Source organism: Salvelinus sp. IW2-2015, linkage group LG11 (genome assembly GCF_002910315.2).
Source record: "Salvelinus sp. IW2-2015 linkage group LG11, ASM291031v2, whole genome shotgun sequence".
Taxonomy (NCBI): Eukaryota; Metazoa; Chordata; class Actinopteri; order Salmoniformes; family Salmonidae; genus Salvelinus; species Salvelinus sp. IW2-2015.
In genome coordinates, this window is record NC_036851.1 from 6,137,435 (window position 1) to 6,155,927 (window position 18,493).

The 18,493-nt window shown below is 43.7% G+C and overlaps 1 protein-coding gene across 1 annotated transcript in view; it reads right to left on the bottom strand.

The window, feature by feature from the left end:
• The window catches only part of kif21b (kinesin family member 21B), a 117,623-nt gene that overhangs the window by 37,225 nt on the left and 61,905 nt on the right, over positions 1–18,493 (bottom strand). The window contains 13 exon segments of the mRNA XM_023995883.2: positions 504–694; positions 1,021–1,128; positions 1,384–1,583; positions 1,769–1,957; positions 2,293–2,528; positions 3,021–3,254; positions 3,459–3,522; positions 3,865–4,054; positions 4,693–4,888; positions 6,328–6,443; positions 11,242–11,499; positions 13,685–13,816; positions 15,067–15,216. Of these exon segments, the coding sequence (XP_023851651.2) occupies positions 504–694; positions 1,021–1,128; positions 1,384–1,583; positions 1,769–1,957; positions 2,293–2,528; positions 3,021–3,254; positions 3,459–3,522; positions 3,865–4,054; positions 4,693–4,888; positions 6,328–6,443; positions 11,242–11,499; positions 13,685–13,816; positions 15,067–15,216 (2,264 nt within the window).

An 18,493-nucleotide genomic window follows, 5' to 3' on the forward strand; every position in this document is an offset into this window, starting at 1 on the left:
AAACCCAGACGACGCTGGGCCAATTGTGTGCCGCCCTATGGGACTCCCAATCACAGCCAGATGTGATGCAACCTGGATTCGAACCAGGTACTGCAGTGAAGCCTCTTGCACTGAGATGCAGTGTCTTAGACCATTGCTTATTCAAGTTACTAATAAGCATGCACATATTAAGAAAATGACTGCTAAATCCCTGTGGATTGATGAGGAATTGAAAAAAAGACTCAAATAAGGCTTTACAGTAAGAGTATTTGTTACCGTAAAATGACTACAGTAGCATTATTGGTACTGTAAATCAATTACGGTAACAGTATTAGTATACCGTAAAATAGTATACCATAAAAATACTAACAGTAGACTGTAAAATATGGTACAGTAACATAGAGTTGTTGTTTTTTTACAGTAAGTTAGTTGAAAAATAACAGGACATTTTTACAGTGTATGTTAACACTATAGAGAACGGGGTGCCATTTGGGATACAACCTCTGTATAGCGGCACTACGTACCGGTTGGACTCTGGTTCAGAGGAGGTGGTGCTGGCAGACAGTTCTGCTCCGGAGTCAAGGGGCTGGAGTCGTCTAGCCATACGTCCAGACATGGGTTTAGCCAACCGTCGTAAGGCTGTCACCTCCTGGCTCTTTCTCCTCAATACCAGCTCCTGCTGACGCTTCTGACTCTCCAACGAACAAATCTGGTACTGATAGGGGAGAGGTCAGTCAATATATGGGTGATTCTGTATGTTAATAACCATACATTTCTCAATGTCAGTAATCTGGAAATGGGTAACAGATAGAGAGAGATACACTAACAATACAATACGAAAATGTAGATCCGAGGGCAGCCTAAGGATTAGAGAAGCAGACTAATAGCTGAAAAGTTGCTGGTTCAAATCCCAGGCCGGTTGATAACAAAGTTGGAGATCAACTGCTAACCAGAAGAGTGATGGCTTTAGAAACTGCAGTCTACTGGGGGTTATCATGTGAAGCAGGTACTTTCTTTCATCACAAAAACACACACACATACTTCCTGTCGTCGCTGCTCCTTCTTGAGCTGAGCGATCTCTCTGTTCCTCGTGGCTTCCATCATCCTCCTCCTTAGCTGCTCCTCCTTCATCTGCTTCATCAGTGCCACCTGGGGACCGGAGAACACACTGCACTTAGCTGGAGAGTACCATCAGTGCCGGAGCGTTATCGAGGGGCAAGGTCTCAATGTTGACCCGGATCTTCAACGTCAGCGTTTCCTAGCTTTGACTCCTTTGTCTCACTTATTGGGTAGGGGCCGGGCAAAGGTCTCAACATTGCATATAATAGAAATGCATATAATAGAAAAGCCTATAGAGCTAACATCCTTCCCTGCTCCACCTCCTCCTCCTCCTCTCCTCCTTACCTTGGCTCTCTTCATCTCGTTGACCTCCTGCTGTAGTTTCTTCAGTTCCTGTTCATAGCGTCCTTGGTTCTTCAGTAGCCTCGTGTGTTCCTTCTGTGCTGCCTGTAGTTTCAGCAGGTCTCTGTTCATCTCCTTCAGCCTCTTCTCGTACTCGGATTTGATCCTGCTAGCCTTCTCCTCTGTGTAGTTCTCCATCGACACTGGAGGAGGAGAGAGGGAAGGAAGATAGATAGATAGATAGAAGAGAGAAGGAGATGAAAGAGAGAGTGTGTGTTTGAAAGCGGCACAATCGAGACCGAGAGCAGCGCGTCTATTCAGCATCTATGAGTCGCTCCACTCACTGAGGGGGATCCTGTGTGCCTACATTACCCATAGTTCTACTCACAGAGGTTGTGCAGTACTCTGTCTCTCTCAAGCTGTGTGTCTCTGATCTTGTTCTGGAGCAGGACGAGTTTCTCTTCATACTGTAGTTTGAGCTGCAGCAGTCTCTTCTGACTGTTCTCCAGCTCATCTATCAACTTCTGCTTGATCTCAATCTCACTCGTCAAGTCTGCCAGGTCCACCTGGAAATTAGCTGCAGGGGGTTAGAGGGCAGAGAGCAAAGAGAGGTCAAGGGTCAAGAGGTGAACACTGTGGCTCTAAGACACACATGTTACAGTAGAGTGAGGCAGTAGAACATTTCAAATCAACTCCTAGCCCTAATGTTAATTAGGTACTCCTTGTAGATCTCAAAGGATTGGATAGATAAGCAATATGGTGAAAGTACCATACAGCCAAACAGAGGACAAAATTGTACTTTCACCATATTGCTGATGCGCATCAATCCTGTCAAAGCGACAGTACACAACGCCAATAGGTTGAATTGGAATGGAGACATTTCTGCCACTGCCATTGTTGTCATCCACTAACCTTTCTCATCAGAGTCCGAGTCGGAGTCCACCAGACTCTCATCACTGTCAAACTCCTCTTCGTCCCTCCCCTCTTCCTCCTCTTCCTCGTCACACCCGCTCTCCTCCTCCTGCAGAGGTGACATCACATCCTCTGTGTAGTTGTCATCCGTGTCCATCTGACCGTTTTCTCCATTATGTCCGTTCTCATGAGAATGAAGCTTGACTCGTTTCTTCAACTCTTTCTCTTTCTCTGGGCTGCAAGTAGAACATATTGACCCAGCATCAGAGTAGGACACACACACACAGAGTAGAGAGAGAAGGCACAGCTCATAACAGCTGTGACCCAATAAGCAGTTTGTTATTTATTTACCATATTAATCTATTACTAATATTGATTACACACCCTTAATTTATTTGGGACTCTTCCAAAAATATATATATATATTTTTTTTTTAAATCTGCCATTGTGTTTTGGGACTGTTGCCAAGTGAACATGGAGAGCTCAGATATTAGCACACCTCACTCTCCCTTTCCTGATCTCCCTCTATCCATCCATCTCTCTCTCTCTCCCTCCCTCTCTCCTTCCTTCCTTCCTTCCTTCCTTCCTTCCTTCCTTCCTTCCTTCCTTCCCTCCCTCCCTCCCTCCCTCCCTCCCTCCAGTGGCAGTGAGAGCTGCTTGTCACTGTGTGATCATTACCACACTACCTTCCTTGCCCCACAGTGTAACCCCTCTTCCTCTCCTCTCACCTCATCCTCCTCTGTCTCCTCTCCTTCTTCTTCAGCCTCTCGATGTCCGTCTTGGCTCGGCGAATCACGTCCGTCATCTCCGCCTCCATGGAAATGGAAGGGGAGGAGCCTAAGGGGTGTGGCCCTGGGGTGGAGCTATGAGAGGAGGAGGTGGTGAACGGGGAGCGGGAGGAGAGACGGGTTACACTGCGACGAAGACACTCGTTCATCGACTCGCTCTCCAGGAGCTTAGATCTGGGGGGGGTGTAGAGAGAACAAGAAGACAAACAGATGTCATTAGTCAAACTTAACTCTTACGGTATACAGAACATAATCTGAAAGTTCCTCAAACTACAACAAAATAAAATTCCATTAACAGTACAGTAACGGCAAAACACAGTGAGCTGCAACTCCGTGAACTGCTTTCCCCCCACTCTAAAGCTCATTACAGACTCTTACCTGAGCTCCTCGATCTCTCTGATGTAGTTCTGTATCAGAGCACCAATCTCCTCATTGCCCTCACCTAGAGGTCAAAAGGTCAGAGTCAGGTCACCGTGAGGTCACATTGAGACATAAGAGATGAACACTTCTTAACTACATGATATGGTCTGTGTCTGAAAGCCGTTTCAGCTGTCAAATCCTAGTCTCCTCAATTCCTCTCAAAGCTCATTGGAGGAGAAGGTCTAAGGGATGGATGGACCTTGGATCCTCTCCTCCAATGCGCCGAGAGGGACGTGTAGGAATTGATGAAACAAGGAAGGAGAGAAAAAGGATTTAATAGCTATCAATGTTTTCAGACAGCCACAATCTTCAACAATCAGCCAATCCCATTGGAGAGTGTGTGCGTCGCCTCTCTCGGTCTTACCTGACTTGGCCAGCAGCGTGCTGACCTCGTTGGCGAGGAGCGTGGTGACCCGTGTGTTGAGGTGGTCGATGGTCTCCTGCATGGCTTTGACTCGCATGCGTAGRGTGTCGTTCTCTCTCTGTAACATRGAGTTCTCCTGGAACAGATCACTGAAGCCCTCCGAGCCGTCCTCACCCATCACGCGCTTACCCTGGGGAGGGGGACAATACACATACAGGAATATTTTATCTCCTCCAATGAACATACAGAACAATGACATTTCATTCAATCAACAAAGAGAATATTGATTTTTATATATCACTTGTTGGTAAAAATTCCCATTTTCCATTTTATTTCTTTACATACTGGTTAACACCTCAGCCAATAAATGAGACAACATTATTTCAGCCAATCACATGCTCCATTACCCTCCAACTCCGATCGAATCTTTCCTATAACTCAACAAGGTCAACCAATGGTTATGCACCATTAACTCTCTCTGAATCACATTATTGTTCTAAACCATCCCTTGCTTCCTGTAATCTTCTAGGCCAAAGGTTAAAGTTGATTAACATGAGGGAAGGGATATTTTTCCATCCCTCCATCCTTCCTTCCCTTTTTCTCTCCCAAGTCCCTACATCCCTTCCTCTCTCCATTGGTCCCTCCTCCCACTTCTCCATCCTCCAACCTCTCCGCCTTCCCATCTCTATCCATTTCCCTTCTTCTCTCCCTTTATCCATCGCTCACTGACTCCATCCCTCCCTCATTCTCTCTACCCCCCCCCTTACCCCATCCATCCCTCCCATCCCAAACCTCTGTCCCTCCTGCTATCCCTCCATCTCTCCTCACCGCTTTATACTCCATAAGTTCCATTTGTAGCCTGGCAATCTCAGCTCTCAGGGCAGACATCTGCTGGCTGGTCTTGTCTTGGTTCACCACCACCTTGTTCTTGATGTTCCTGGCTCTGTTGGCATACTTCAGTGTGTTCAGGGTCTCCATGAAGTCCCGGTCCGACGGACTCACACACGCGATCATCAACGTACGACTGGAGAGAGGAAAGGAATACGACATGTTATAGAGACTTACTAGTGTATGTGTGTGTGTGTGTGTGTGTGTGTGTGTGTGTGTGTGTGTGTGTGTGTGTGTGTGTGTACGCGCGTGTGCATGTACAGTACCAGTCAAAAGTTTGGACACCAACACCTACATCATTCCAAGGGTTTTTCTTTATTTTTACTATTTTCTACATTGTAGAATAATAGTGAAGACATCAAAACTATGAAATAACACATGGAATCATGTAGTAACCAAAAAAAGTGTTAAACAAATCAAAATATATTTTATATTTGAGTTTCTTCAAATTAGCCAACCTTTGCCTTGATGACAGCTTTGCACACTCTTGGCATTCTCTCAACCAGCTTCATGAGGTAGTCACCTGGAATGCATTTCAATTAAAAAGGTGTGCCTTGTTAAAAGTTCACTTGTGGAATTTCTTTCCTTCTTGATGCGTTTGAGCCAATCAGTTGTGTTGTGACAKGGTAGGGGTGGTATACAGAAYAACCTTGAAAGTTTCTTCAAGTGCAGTCTCAAACACCATCAAGTGCTGTGATGAAACTGGCTCTCATGAGGACCGCCACAGGAAAGGAAGACAAAGTTACCTATGCTGCAGAGGATAAGTTCATTACCAGCCTCAGAAATTGCAGCCCACATTAATGGTTCAGAGTTGAAGTAACAGAAACACGAGCAATGGACATTAGACCGGTGGAAATCTGTCCTTTGCCCTGATGAATCCAAATTTGAGATTTTTGGTTACAACCACCGTGCCTTTGTGAGACGCAGAGTAGGTGAACGGATGATCTCCGCATGTGTGGTTCCCCCGTGAAGCATGGAGGAGGAGGTGTGATGTTGTGGGGGTGCTTCGCTGGTGACATTGTCAGTGATTTATTTAGAATTCAAGGAACACTTAACCAGCATTCTGAATCGTACGCCATCCCATCAACAATGACCCACAACACCTTCAGGCTGTGTAAGGGCTATTTGACCAATAAGGAGAGTGATGGAGTGCTGCATCAGATGACCTTGCCTCCACAAACACCTGACCTCAACCCAATTGAGATGGTTTGGGATGAGTTGGACTGCAGAGTGAAGGAAAAGCAGCCAACAAGTGCTCAGCATATGTGGGAACTCCTTCAAGACTGTTGGAAAAGCATTCCAGATGAAGCTGGTTGAGAGAATGCCAAGAGTGTGCAAAGCTGTCATCAAGGGTGGCTACTTTGAAGAATCTAAAATAGAAAACATATTTTGATTTATTTAACACTTTTTTGGTTACTACATGATTCCGTATGTGTTATTTCATTGTTCTGATGTCTTCATTATTATTCTACAATGTATAAAATAATCAAATAAAGAAAAACCCTTGAATGAGTAGGTATGTCCAAACTTTTGACTGGTACTGTACGAGTGTGTGTGTGATGGTATGCATGTTACCTGTTTCCTCCCAATGAGTCCTGTAGTAGGCGCGTTAGTTTAGAGTCTCTGTAGGGAACATGTCCTCCTTTCTTAGCCTGGTCCCCCAGAGCACTGATCACATTCCCCAAAGCCAGCTAGAACACATACCCATAACCGTCATTATCATGTTTCTCAGCACCAATTAAAACCACACACATAACATCATCGCACACACACACACACACACACACACACACACACACACACACACACACACACACACACACACACACACAGGGCCAGATTAATGAAGAGGCCCACATGGGGACAGAGAGGCAAAACAAATATTTTTAAAAAACATATCCAGTCACAGGAGCCCACTCTCAACGTTCAAAATACACCAGAGAGCACGATTTAGGCACAGAGGATCAATAGTTTCAAAAGAATTACTGGATTAAAGAGATACTTCAGGATTTTGACAATGGTGCTCTCAATGGTGCAGCTGTAGAACGTTTTGAGGATCTGAGGGCCCATGACAAATTTTCTCAGTGTCCTGAGGGGGAAGAGTCGTTTTCATGCCCTCTTCACAGCTGTGTTGGTGTGTTTGGACCACGATAGATCCTTAGTGATGTGGACACCAAGAAACTTGATCGTCGGTGATCAAGCCTACCACTGTAGTGTCGCTGGCAAACTTAAAGATGAGTGTTGGAGTCATGCGCGGCCACGCAGTCGTGGGTAAACAGGGAGTACAAGAGGGGACTAAGCACGCACCCCTGCATGGGCCCCCGTGTTGAGGCTCAGCGTGGCGGATGTGTTGCTGTCTACCTACACCAACACCTGTCTACCTACACCACCCGTCAAGAAGTCCAGGATCCAGTTGCAGGGGAAGGTGTTCAGGCCCAGGGTCCTTAGCTTAGTGATGAGCTTGGAGGGCACTATGGTGTTGAACGCTGAGCTGTAGTCAAGGAACAGCATTCTGACGTAGGTGTTCCTATTGTCTGAGTGAGAAAGGGCAGTGTGGAGTGCAATAGAGATTGCGTCATCTGTGGATCTGTTGGGGCGGTATACGAATTGGAGTGGGTGCAGGGTGTCTGGGATGATGGTGCTGATGTGAGCTATGACCAGCTTTTCTAAGCATTTCATCAAATCAAATTGTATTGGTCACATACACATGGTTAGCAGATGTTAATGTGAGTGTAGCGAAGGGCTTGTGCTTCTAGATCCAACAGTGCAGTAATATCTAACAAGTAATCTAACAATTTCCCAACAACTACCTAATACACACACATCTAAAGGAGTGAATGAGAATATGTACATATAAGTACATGGATGAGCGATGGCCGAGCAGCATAGGCAAGGTGCAGTATAAAATACATGGCCGAGCAGCATAGGCAAGGTGCATGTATAAAATACAGTATATACATGTGATATGAGTAATGTAAACATTATTAAAGTGGCATTATTTAAAGTGGCATTGTTTAAAATGACTAGTGATCCATTTATTTTATTTCACCTTCGTTTAACCAGGTAGGCCAGTTGAGAACAAGTTCTCATTTACAAATGCGACCTGGCCAAGATAAAGCAAAGCAGTGCGACAAAAACAACAACACATAGTTACACATAAACAAACGTACAGTCAATAACACAATAGGAAACATATAAAGACCTATGTACAGTATTTAAATGTAGAAGTGCAGGGAGGTCGGCAATAAATAGGCCATAGAGGCGAAAACAATTACAATTTAGCATTAATACTGGCGTGATATACAGTTGAAGTCGGAAGTTTAAATACACTTAGGTTGGAGTCATTGAAKCTAGTTTTGCAACCACTCCACACTTCTTGTTAACAAACTATAGTTTTGGCAAGTCGGTTAGGACATCTACTTTGTGCATGACAAGTAATTTTCCAACAATTGTTTACAGACAGATTATTTCACTTATTATTCACTGTATCACAGTTCCTATGGGTCAGAAGTTTACAAACACTAAGTTGACTGTGCCTTTAAACAGCTTGGAAAATTCCAGAAAATGATGTCATGGCTTTAGAAGCTTCTGAAAAGCTAATTGAAATCCTTTGAGTCAATTGGAGGTGTACCTGTGGATGTATTTCAAGGTCTACCTTCAAACTCAGTGCCTCTTTGCTTTACTTCATAGGAAAATCAAAAGAAATCAGCCAAGACTTCAGAAAAAAAATTGTAGGCCTCCATAAGTCTGGTTCATCCTTGGGAGCAATTTCCAAAAGCCTGAAGGTACCACGTTCATCTGTACAAACAATAYTACGCAAGTATAAACACCATGGGACCACGCAGCCGTCATACCGAGCAGGAAGGAGACGTGTTGTGTCTCCTAGAGATGAACATACTTTGGTGCGAAAAGTGAAAATCAATCCCAGAACAACAGCAAAGGACCTTGTGAAGACGCTGGAGGAAACAGGTACAAAAGTATCCACAGTGGGGCAAAAAAGTATTTAGTATTTTTTTTCTCATTTTGTCTGTCATAGTTGAAGTGTACCTATGATGAAAATTACAGGCCTCTCTCATCTTTTTAAGTGGGAGAATTTGCACAATTGGTGGCTGACTAAATACTTTTTTGCCCCACTGTATATCCACAGTAAAATGAGTCCTATATCGACATAACCTGAAAGGCCGCTCAGCAAGGAAGAAGCCACTGCTCCAAAACCGCCATTGAAAAGCCAGACTACGGTTTGCAACTGCACATGGAGACAAAGATCATAATTTTTGGAGAAATGTCCTCTGGGCTGATGAAAAAAGAAAATTGAACTGTTTGGCCATAATGACCATGGAGGAAAAAAGGGGAGGCTTGCAAGCTGAAGAACACCATCCCAACCGTGAAGCACGGTGGTGACAGCATCATGTTGTGGGGGTGATTTGCTGCAGGAGGGACTGGTGCACTTCACAAAATAGATGGCATCATGAGGTAGGAAAATTATGTGGATGAATTGAAGCAACATCTCAAGACATCAGTCAGGAAGTTAAAGCTTGGTCGCAAACGGGTCTTCCAAATGGACAATGACCCCAAGCATACTTCCAAAGTTGTGGCAAAATGGCTTTAGGACAACGAAGTCAATATATTGGAGTGTCCATCACAAAGCCCTGACCTCAATCCTATAGAAAATGTGTGGGCAGAACTGAAAAAGTGTGTGCGAGCAAGGAGGCCTACAAACCTGACTCAGTTACACCAGCTCTGTCCGTAGGAATGTGACAAAATTCACCCAACCTATTGTGGGAAGCTTGTGGTAGGCTACCCGAAACGTTTGACCCAAGTTAAACAACTTAAAGGCAATGCTACCAAATACTAATTGAATGTATGTAAACTTCTGACCCACTGGGAATGTGATGAAAGAAATAAAAGCTGAAATAATTCACTCTACTGTTATTCTGTCATTTCACATTCTTAAAATAAAGTGGTAATCCTAACTGACCTAAGACAGGGAATTTTTACCTGGATTAAATGGCGGCGCTTTACCTAGCAAAGACTTAAGGATGACCTGGAGCCAGTGGGTTTGGCGACGGATATGTAGTGAGGGCCAGCCAACGAGAGCATACAGGTCGCAGTGGTGGGTAGTATATGGGGCTTTMGTGATAAAACGGATGGCACTGTGATAGACTACATCCAGTTTGCTGAGTAGTGTTGGGGGCTATTTTGTAAATGACATCGCCGAAGTCAAGGATCGGTAGGATGGTCAGTTTTACGAGGGTATGTTGGCGGCATGAGTGAAGGATGCTTTGTTGCAAAATAGGAAGCCGATTCTAGATTTAACTTTGGATTGGAGATGCTTAATGTGAGTCTGGAAGGAGAGTTTATAGTCTAACCAGACACCTAGGTATTTGTAGTTAGTCGGGCGGGCGGGTGCGGGCAGCGATCGGTTGAAGAGCATGCACTAGCATTTAAAAGCAGTTGGAGGCCACTGAAGGAGTGTTGTATGGCATTGAAGCTCGTTTGGAGGTTTGTTAACACAGTGTCCAAAGAAGGGCCAGATGTATACAGAATGGTGTCGCCTGCGTAGAGGTGGATCAGAGAATCACCAGCAGCAAGAGCGACATCATTGATGTATACAGAGAAAAGAGTCGGCCGGAAAAGAGTCGGCCTATTTATTAAAGTGTCCTGTGATTGTGTCTCAATACAGTATATACATGTGATATGAGCAATGTAAGATATGTAAACATTATTAAAGTGGCATTAAAGAACGCGAAGCAAGGCGACCATCTCTGTCGGCGCCATCTTAAATCATGGCTACAGATGTGAGTGCTATGGGGCGATAGTCATTTAGACAGGTCACTTTGGCAGTCTTGGGCACAGGGACTATTGTGGTCTGCTTGAAAAGTGTAGCTAATATAGACTGGGTCGGGGATAGGTTGACCATGTCAGTGAAGACACTTGACAGCTGGTCAGCACATGCTCTGAGTATGCGTCCTGGTAGTCCATCAGGCCATGCAGCCCTGTGAATGTTAATCTGTTTAAAGGTCTAACTCACATCAGCTACGGAGAGCGTGATCACACAGTCGTCCGGAACAGCTGGTGCTCTCACGCATTGTTCAGTTTTGCTTGCCTTGAAGCGAGCATAGAAGGCATTTAGCTCGTCTGGTAGGCTCTAGTCACTAAGCAGCTCATGGCTGGGCTTCCCTTTGTAATCCATGATAGTTTGCAAGCCCTACCACATCCGACGAGAGTCAGAGCCGGTATTGTAGGATTCGATCTTAGTCCTGTATTGACGCTTTGCCTGTTTGATGATTTGTCGGAGGGCGTAGTGGGATTTCTTATAAGCGTACGGGTTAGTGTCCCGCTCCTTGGAAGTGGCAGCACGCACGCACGCACACACACACACACACACACACACACACACACACACACACACACACACACACACACCAACACACCACACACAACACACACACACACACACACACACACACACACACACACACTCCTCACCAGTCCACAGTTGATGGATATGCCCTCCCGTGCCCGTTCTCCCGTTGCTCCGGTGCGTTTGAGTCTCTCTGATCCAGCTAGGTCCACAAAGTGAAACTTGGCCATCAGAGTCTCATACTCGGGCTTGGTAATAGACTCTCCATCTCCGCCAACACCATTCACCTCTCCGTTCACCTCCCCAATCACACCTCCATGTACACCTCCGTTCACCTCCCCAATCACACCTCCATTTACACCTCCGTTCACCTCCCCATTCTCCTGGAGAGAGAGAGACGGATAGAGAGACAACAATTAGTGAACAATTATCAACAAACACTTCATTCAAACTTTTAAATGATTTGTATTACTGTCATTACTTGACTTGTCACTCGGTCTGATACGTTCATCTTTCTCCTCTTCACTCCTCTTTTACCCTCTTCTACCTTTATTTATTCTCTTTGCGTCGCTCCCTCAGTCAATACATCTACAGTGCCTATAGAAAGTCTACACTACCTTTAAAGATGTTCACCTTTTGTTGCCTTATAGTCTGGAATTAAAATTCATTAAAATAGTTTTTTTCCCCCCATTGATCTACACATCCTACTCCACAACTTCCAAGTGAAAAAAAGAGTCCAGGTTTTCTTTAGAAAATCAAAACAGAAATATCTTGGTTGGATAAGTGTCCACCGCCCTTGTAATAGTAATCCTAAATTAGCTCAGGTGTAACCAATCACCCTCAAAATCACACACCAAGTTAATTGGCCTCCACCTGTGTTAAATTGTAGTGATTCACATGATTTCGGGATGAATTCATCAGTTCCTGTAGGTTTCCCTCTGCTGGGTAGTGAATTGCAAAGCAAAAACTCAACCTTGAGCACAAAGGAGCTTTCAAAGGAAATCCGGGACCAAGTTCTGGAAAGGCACAGATCAGGGGATGGGTATAAAAAGACTTCAAAGGCCTTGAATATCCCTTAGAGCACAGTCAAGACAATTGTTAAGAAGTGGAAAGGGTATGGCACCACCAATACCCTGCCTAGCTCAGGCCGTCCCTCCAAAGTAGGAGACTGATTAGAGAGGTTACCAAGAGTCCAATGGAAACTTTCAAAGAGCTCCAGGCTTTTAAGGCTAAGACTGGTCAAAGTGTGCATGTGACAACAATATCCCAAGCACTCCACAAACGTAGCGTGGCAAGAAGGAAGCCATTACTCAAGAAAGCCCACCTGGAATCGCAAAAAGTGCAAAAAGTGTACTGTTCTGACAAAAACAAAAATGCAACTGTTTGACCTGAATGTAAAGCGATACGTTTGGAGCAAACGCAACACATCACCCAAGGAACACTCATCCCTACTGTGAAGCATGGTGGTGGCAGCATCATGTTGTGGTGATGTTTCTCATCGTCAGGGAATTAGCAGGATAGAAGGGGAAATGAATGGAGCAATGTACAGAAAGTCCTAGAGGAAAACCTGCTGCACTCTGCAATAAAGCTGAAACTGGGACAGAATTTCACCTTTCAGCATGACAACAACCCAATGCACACGGCCAAAGCTACAGTGGAGTGGCTAAGGAATAAAAAGGTAAATGTGACCCGTTTCAGGAAACTCGGTGTATGTCGCAAGTCACAACTCCACAAGAGAGCCGTTTGAACGTAAAAAAAAGTTATCAAAATGCTTTTTTAGCAGAAATGCCTTCTGGAACATGAGAACTTTCATGTGCCTTAATAACAAACTTCTATGCCCTCTGTAAATACGAATAAAGTTGTTCAATTACGAGCATAGTTGGTTAAGCCAAACCTGCTAGCCATGATTGGCTGAGATAATGAGTGGGCTGGACATGCCGAGAGATGATTTTCAGATTGGTCTGCGGTGTAGCATCTTGTGTCTATAAAATGAGCTGCTCATTATGCGTACATAATCCTTTCTACTGCATTTTTTTCAAAAAATATAAAGTTAGCCATGGAGAACTACAAATATGCTGCTGCTGCCCTGAATTTATCAGGCGCTATCGACAAAGTTCAGTGGGAAAAAGTTGTGATACACTACTTTCTGGATGACAATTGTGCCATGCTGACTCTCTCGGACTCTGAAAAATGAATCAGACGACGAGGAAATCCCTGATTTAGGTCAAAACATTTTCATTGAAGACATTGTAGAGTCTTCTGATGACAGTGATGGGGAAGAACCGGCGATCGACGTGTATCAACTTGGTGTAACGGTAGTGATGTTTTCTCAGAATGACATTTCGCATCGCTATCACTGTTAATATAGCATTTTTTTTTCACAAAAAAAAAAAAAATCATATGGTGTGTAGATACGTTAAAAAATATATATATTTAAATGCATGAAACTGAGGCACTGACACAACAAAATGTGAAAAAAAGTTCAAGGGGGTGTAGATTTTCTATAAGCACTGTATCTACCCTCTCTGATCCATAACTCCCCTCCCTCCTCTCTCCCTCCAACCCTACCTCAGTTTGTTGACAGACTCTCATCTGACAGAGGTTGATGGTGAAGATGGCGTGAGATCTGGAACTAGATGCGTTCATCTGGGTACTGGCCGTGGTACGAGACAACGCTCCCAGCTTCAGACACTGTAACAGCTGTAATACACAAACTGTTAGTACTGTACACACTAGGGCTGGGCAACACATCACATTTGAATGTATGTTTAAGCGCAATATTCCAAATGACTGTTTCGCAAAAACCTAGTTTTTATTAAATGTTTTGTTTTTTTACGAGCATTTATGTCCGCTTGTTGTCATGTTATCTTCTTGATCTCCTTCGCTCCTTCTGCTGTGACTGTGTACCTTCCCGTTTACACACACACACACACACACACACACACACACACACACACACACACACACACAGCACACACACACCACACAGCCCCTACCACACACACCAACCCGCTCCCCTCGCACTCGCAATAACAAAGATGAGAGATCACTTTTTTCCTCTTGACAAGCAGTTTCAACTCGCTATTTGCATTTGAAGTTTGTCCATATGACCGATTCTGGACCAGCGAAACATTGAGAAATTATTTTACTGTGGTAGAGAAGTTACCCTTTCTAATGAGACCCTTTTTATGTCTCAACTCCTCAAATTGTGAGAGAGAAGCACATACAAAAAAAGGAGTATCAATGAACATTGATTCTGGAAAATGTGTGCTCATTTTGTTGCACGCGGCACTATGTACTGCTAGCAGCATTTAAGCCAAAGACTGTTATACTAGCTGTCTAGTCTGGTTTTATGAAGTGCAATAAGCATAAAACACAATTTATTATACAGGAATTGACAACTCGTTCTCATTCTGAGAAATAAGTTAGCAAATAGATCCAAGTTAGCTAAACTTGAAATATACAGATTAGCTGGCTACTCACTAGCGCGTGGGCTTGTGCTTGAGAGATTGTTTGAGACCTGTGTTCCTTTTATATAATGCCTGCTACAAGATTTTTGTCGTTATTAGGGAATGTGCATTATGCATGTTTCTGGATAAATTTGTAACAAAAAGGGCATTTTCATAGACAGACTTGAAAGCCAGATCAAAAAATAAAAATCAGGTAAAACTATTTTGATAAAATAATTACTGGGTCTTATGGTTGTGGAAGGCTTATATTTAGCCTAGGTATAATTTCACAAGCACTGAATTCATTAGGTTATTGCTGACTGTTTGAAATGCAGTGTATTTCACCTTTTACTGTACAACAAAGATTATTTTGAGAATATTTTTTTTTTAAATCAAGATATACAGTATATCGTGAATCGCCCATATCGTGAATTTGGCCATATCGCCCAGTCATAGCGCACACACACACACTGTTAGCACTGTACACACACACACACACACCTCTTCCTCTGAGTTGACAAGTCGTGAGGTGACTCCGGTGGTGTAGATGGAGCCGCTGCCGTCCTCGTGGATCTTAATATTAGACTTCCTGCTCTTACAGTCTGGGTCTCTGGCTCCGTCAAACAGATCTAGGATCTCCTCATTGTACAGCTGGAATACACACACACATACATTAAATACACACACACACACACACAGTAGACGGTGAGCAATGAAGGGGCAAGGATCAAATGGTGTACTACATAACCTCTGACCTTTAGGAAGCAATAAGGTTAAAGGTTGTGAGAGGTCAAGAGTCACCTCAGAAGTTCCCACTTCACAGGACACACACACACACACACACACACATATTAACCCTGGCCAACGTCTTTTTATCATCAGTACTGATAACCCAATGACCGGACAAACAGCCTACAGCTGAACTAACGACAGGCACACTTAACAAGCATGGCTACCACAGCATTCTGCAGCGATATGTCATCCCATCTGGTTTGCGCTTAGTGGGACTATCATTTGTTTTTCAACAGGAAAATGACCCAAAACACCTCCAGGCTGTGTAAGGGCTATTTGACCAAGGAGGAGAGTGATGGAGTGCCAAATCAGATGACATGGCCTCCACAATCACCCGACCTCAACCCAATTGAGATGGTTTGGGATGAGTTGGACTGCAGATTGAATAAAAAGCAGCCAACAAGTGCTCAGCATATGTGGGAACTCCTTCAAGAATGTTGGAAAAGCATTCCAGGTGAAGCTGGTTGAGAGAATGCCAAGAGTGTGCAAAGCTGTCATCAAGTATAAAATATATTTTGATTTGTTTAACACTTTATTGGTTACTACATGATTCCATATGTGTTATTTCATAGTTTCGATGTCTTCACTATGATTCTACAATGTAGAAAATAAAGAAAAACCCTTGAATGAGTCYGTGTGTSCAAACTTTTGACTGGTATTGTACATATACTGTATATCAAATATTACTTCACTACAAGCCAGACACCCGAGTGTGTACCAGGCACCTCTTGCTACAGCCAGTTGATGTCAATGACACATATAAGCTCATGTCTCCCAAATGTCTGTCTGTCTGTCCATATTCTCATTCTGGGTAACGTCACAGCTAATGACCAACATCAGATCCAGGATCCTGTTTCCTGTTTCAGCTGTCATCACAATGTCACTTCCTGTAGCTTCACCAGGGCTGATCCCTGCATCCCCTTCACATCTGGTTAAAGTTCATATTACCTCACACACACAAAATGAACACAAACATGCACACACTCAATCAATCAAAGGCAAGAACGACAAATGACAACATACAATGCGTCCCTGGAGGACAATATTTTATTCTGGAGAGCTTTTCATCCCCTCTGAACTGGATGGGTGGCCCAAGTAACTGGGTGTTTCTTMTGTGTCTGTGTGTGGGTGTGCGTGCTTGCATGTGTGTTTATGTGTGTGTGCGCGCGTGTGTCTATCTGTGCGTGCGTCTGTCTGTCTGTGCATGTGCGTGTGTGTCTGTGTGTGCGTGTGTCTGTGTGTGCTCCTTGCCAGTTCATGTCAAACCCCGTCCCCATGGTATGGGTCTTCCCTGAGCCTGTCTGGAACAGAGACAGAGAGAGAGACACACACACATTATTCATAAAAACACACACATCACAATTTGGTCACTTCAAGCCAGTGCATTCAAATCAAATCAATGCTTGTGTTCCGAGCTCCAACATTGCAGTAGAATCTAACAATTCACAACAATACACACATCTAAAAGTAAAAGAATGGAATTAAGTAATACAGTTGAAGTCGGAGTTTAAAAACACTTAGGTTGGAGTCATTAAAACTCGTTTTTTCAAACTCCACCATTTCTTGTTAACAAACTATAGTTTTGGCAAGTCGTTAGGACATCTACTTTGTGCATGACACAAGTATATTTTCCAACAACTGTTTACAGACAGATTATTTCACTTATAATCACTGTATCACAATTCCAGTGGATCGGAAGTTTACATACACTAAGTTTACTGTGGCTTTTAAACAGCTTGGAAAATTCCAGAAAATGATGTCATGGCTTTAGAAGTTCTGATAGGCTAATTGAACATCATTTGAGTCAATTGGAGGTGTACCTGTGGATCTATTTCAAGGCCACCTTCAAACTCAGTGCCTCTTTGCTTGACTTCATGGGAAAACAAAGAAATCAGCCAAGACCTCAGAAAAAAATTGAGACCTCCACAAGTCTGGTTCATCCTTGGGAGCAATTTCCAAACGCCTGAAGGTACCACGTTCATCTTACAAACAATAGTACGCAAGTATAAACACCAACGGACCACGCAGCCGTCATACCACTCAGGAAGGAGACGTGTTCTGTCTCCTAGAGATGAACGTACATTGGTGCGAAACGTGCAAATCAATCCCAGAACAACAGCAAAGGAGTGTGAAGATGCTGGAGAGAAACAGGTACAAATAATTCTATAATCCACAGTAAAACGAGTCCTATATGACATAACCGATGAAGGCCGCTCAGCAAGGAAGAGACCACTGCTCCAAAACAGCCATAAGAAAAAAACTGCACATGGGACAACGATTGTACTTTTTGGGAGAATGTCCTCTGGTCTGATGAAACAAAAATAGAACTGTTTGGCCATAATGACCATCGTTATGTTGGAGGAAAAAGGGGGAGGCTTGCAAGCCGAAGAACACATCCCAACTGTGAAGCACGGGGGTGGCAGAATCATGTGTGTGGAGTGCTTTGCTGCAGGAGGGACTGGTGCACTTCACAAAATAGACGGCATCATGAGTAGGAAAATGTGTGTATATATTGAAGCAACATCTCAAGACATCAGTCAGGATGTTAAAGCTTGGTCGCAAATGGGTCTTCAAATGGACAATGACCCCAAGCACATTTCCAAAGTTGTGGCAAAATGGCTTAGGACAACAAAGTCAAGGTATGGAGTGGCCATCACAAAGCCTGACCTCAACCTTTAGAAAATTTGTGTGGCAGAACTTAAAAGTCGTGTGCGAGCAAGGAGGCCTACAAACCTGACTCATTACACCAGCTCTGTCAGGAGAGAATGGGCCAAAATTCAACCACCTTATTGTGGGAAGCTTGTGGAAGGCTCCCGAAACGTTTGACCCAAGTTAAACAATTAAGGCAATGCTACCAAATACTATTGAGTGTATGTAAACTTCTGACCCACTGGAAAGTGATGAAAGAAATAAAGCTTAAAAAATCATTCTCTCAACTATAACCCTGACATTTCACATTCTTAAAATAAAGTGCTGATCCTAACTGACCGAAGACAGGGAATTTTACTAGGATTAAATGTCAGGAATTGTGAAAAACTGAGTTGAATGTATTTGGCTAAGGTGTACGTAACTTCGACTTCAACTGGTACTTAAATATTAGGATGATCAAAGTCAGAGGAAAAAAAGAATGAGAAAA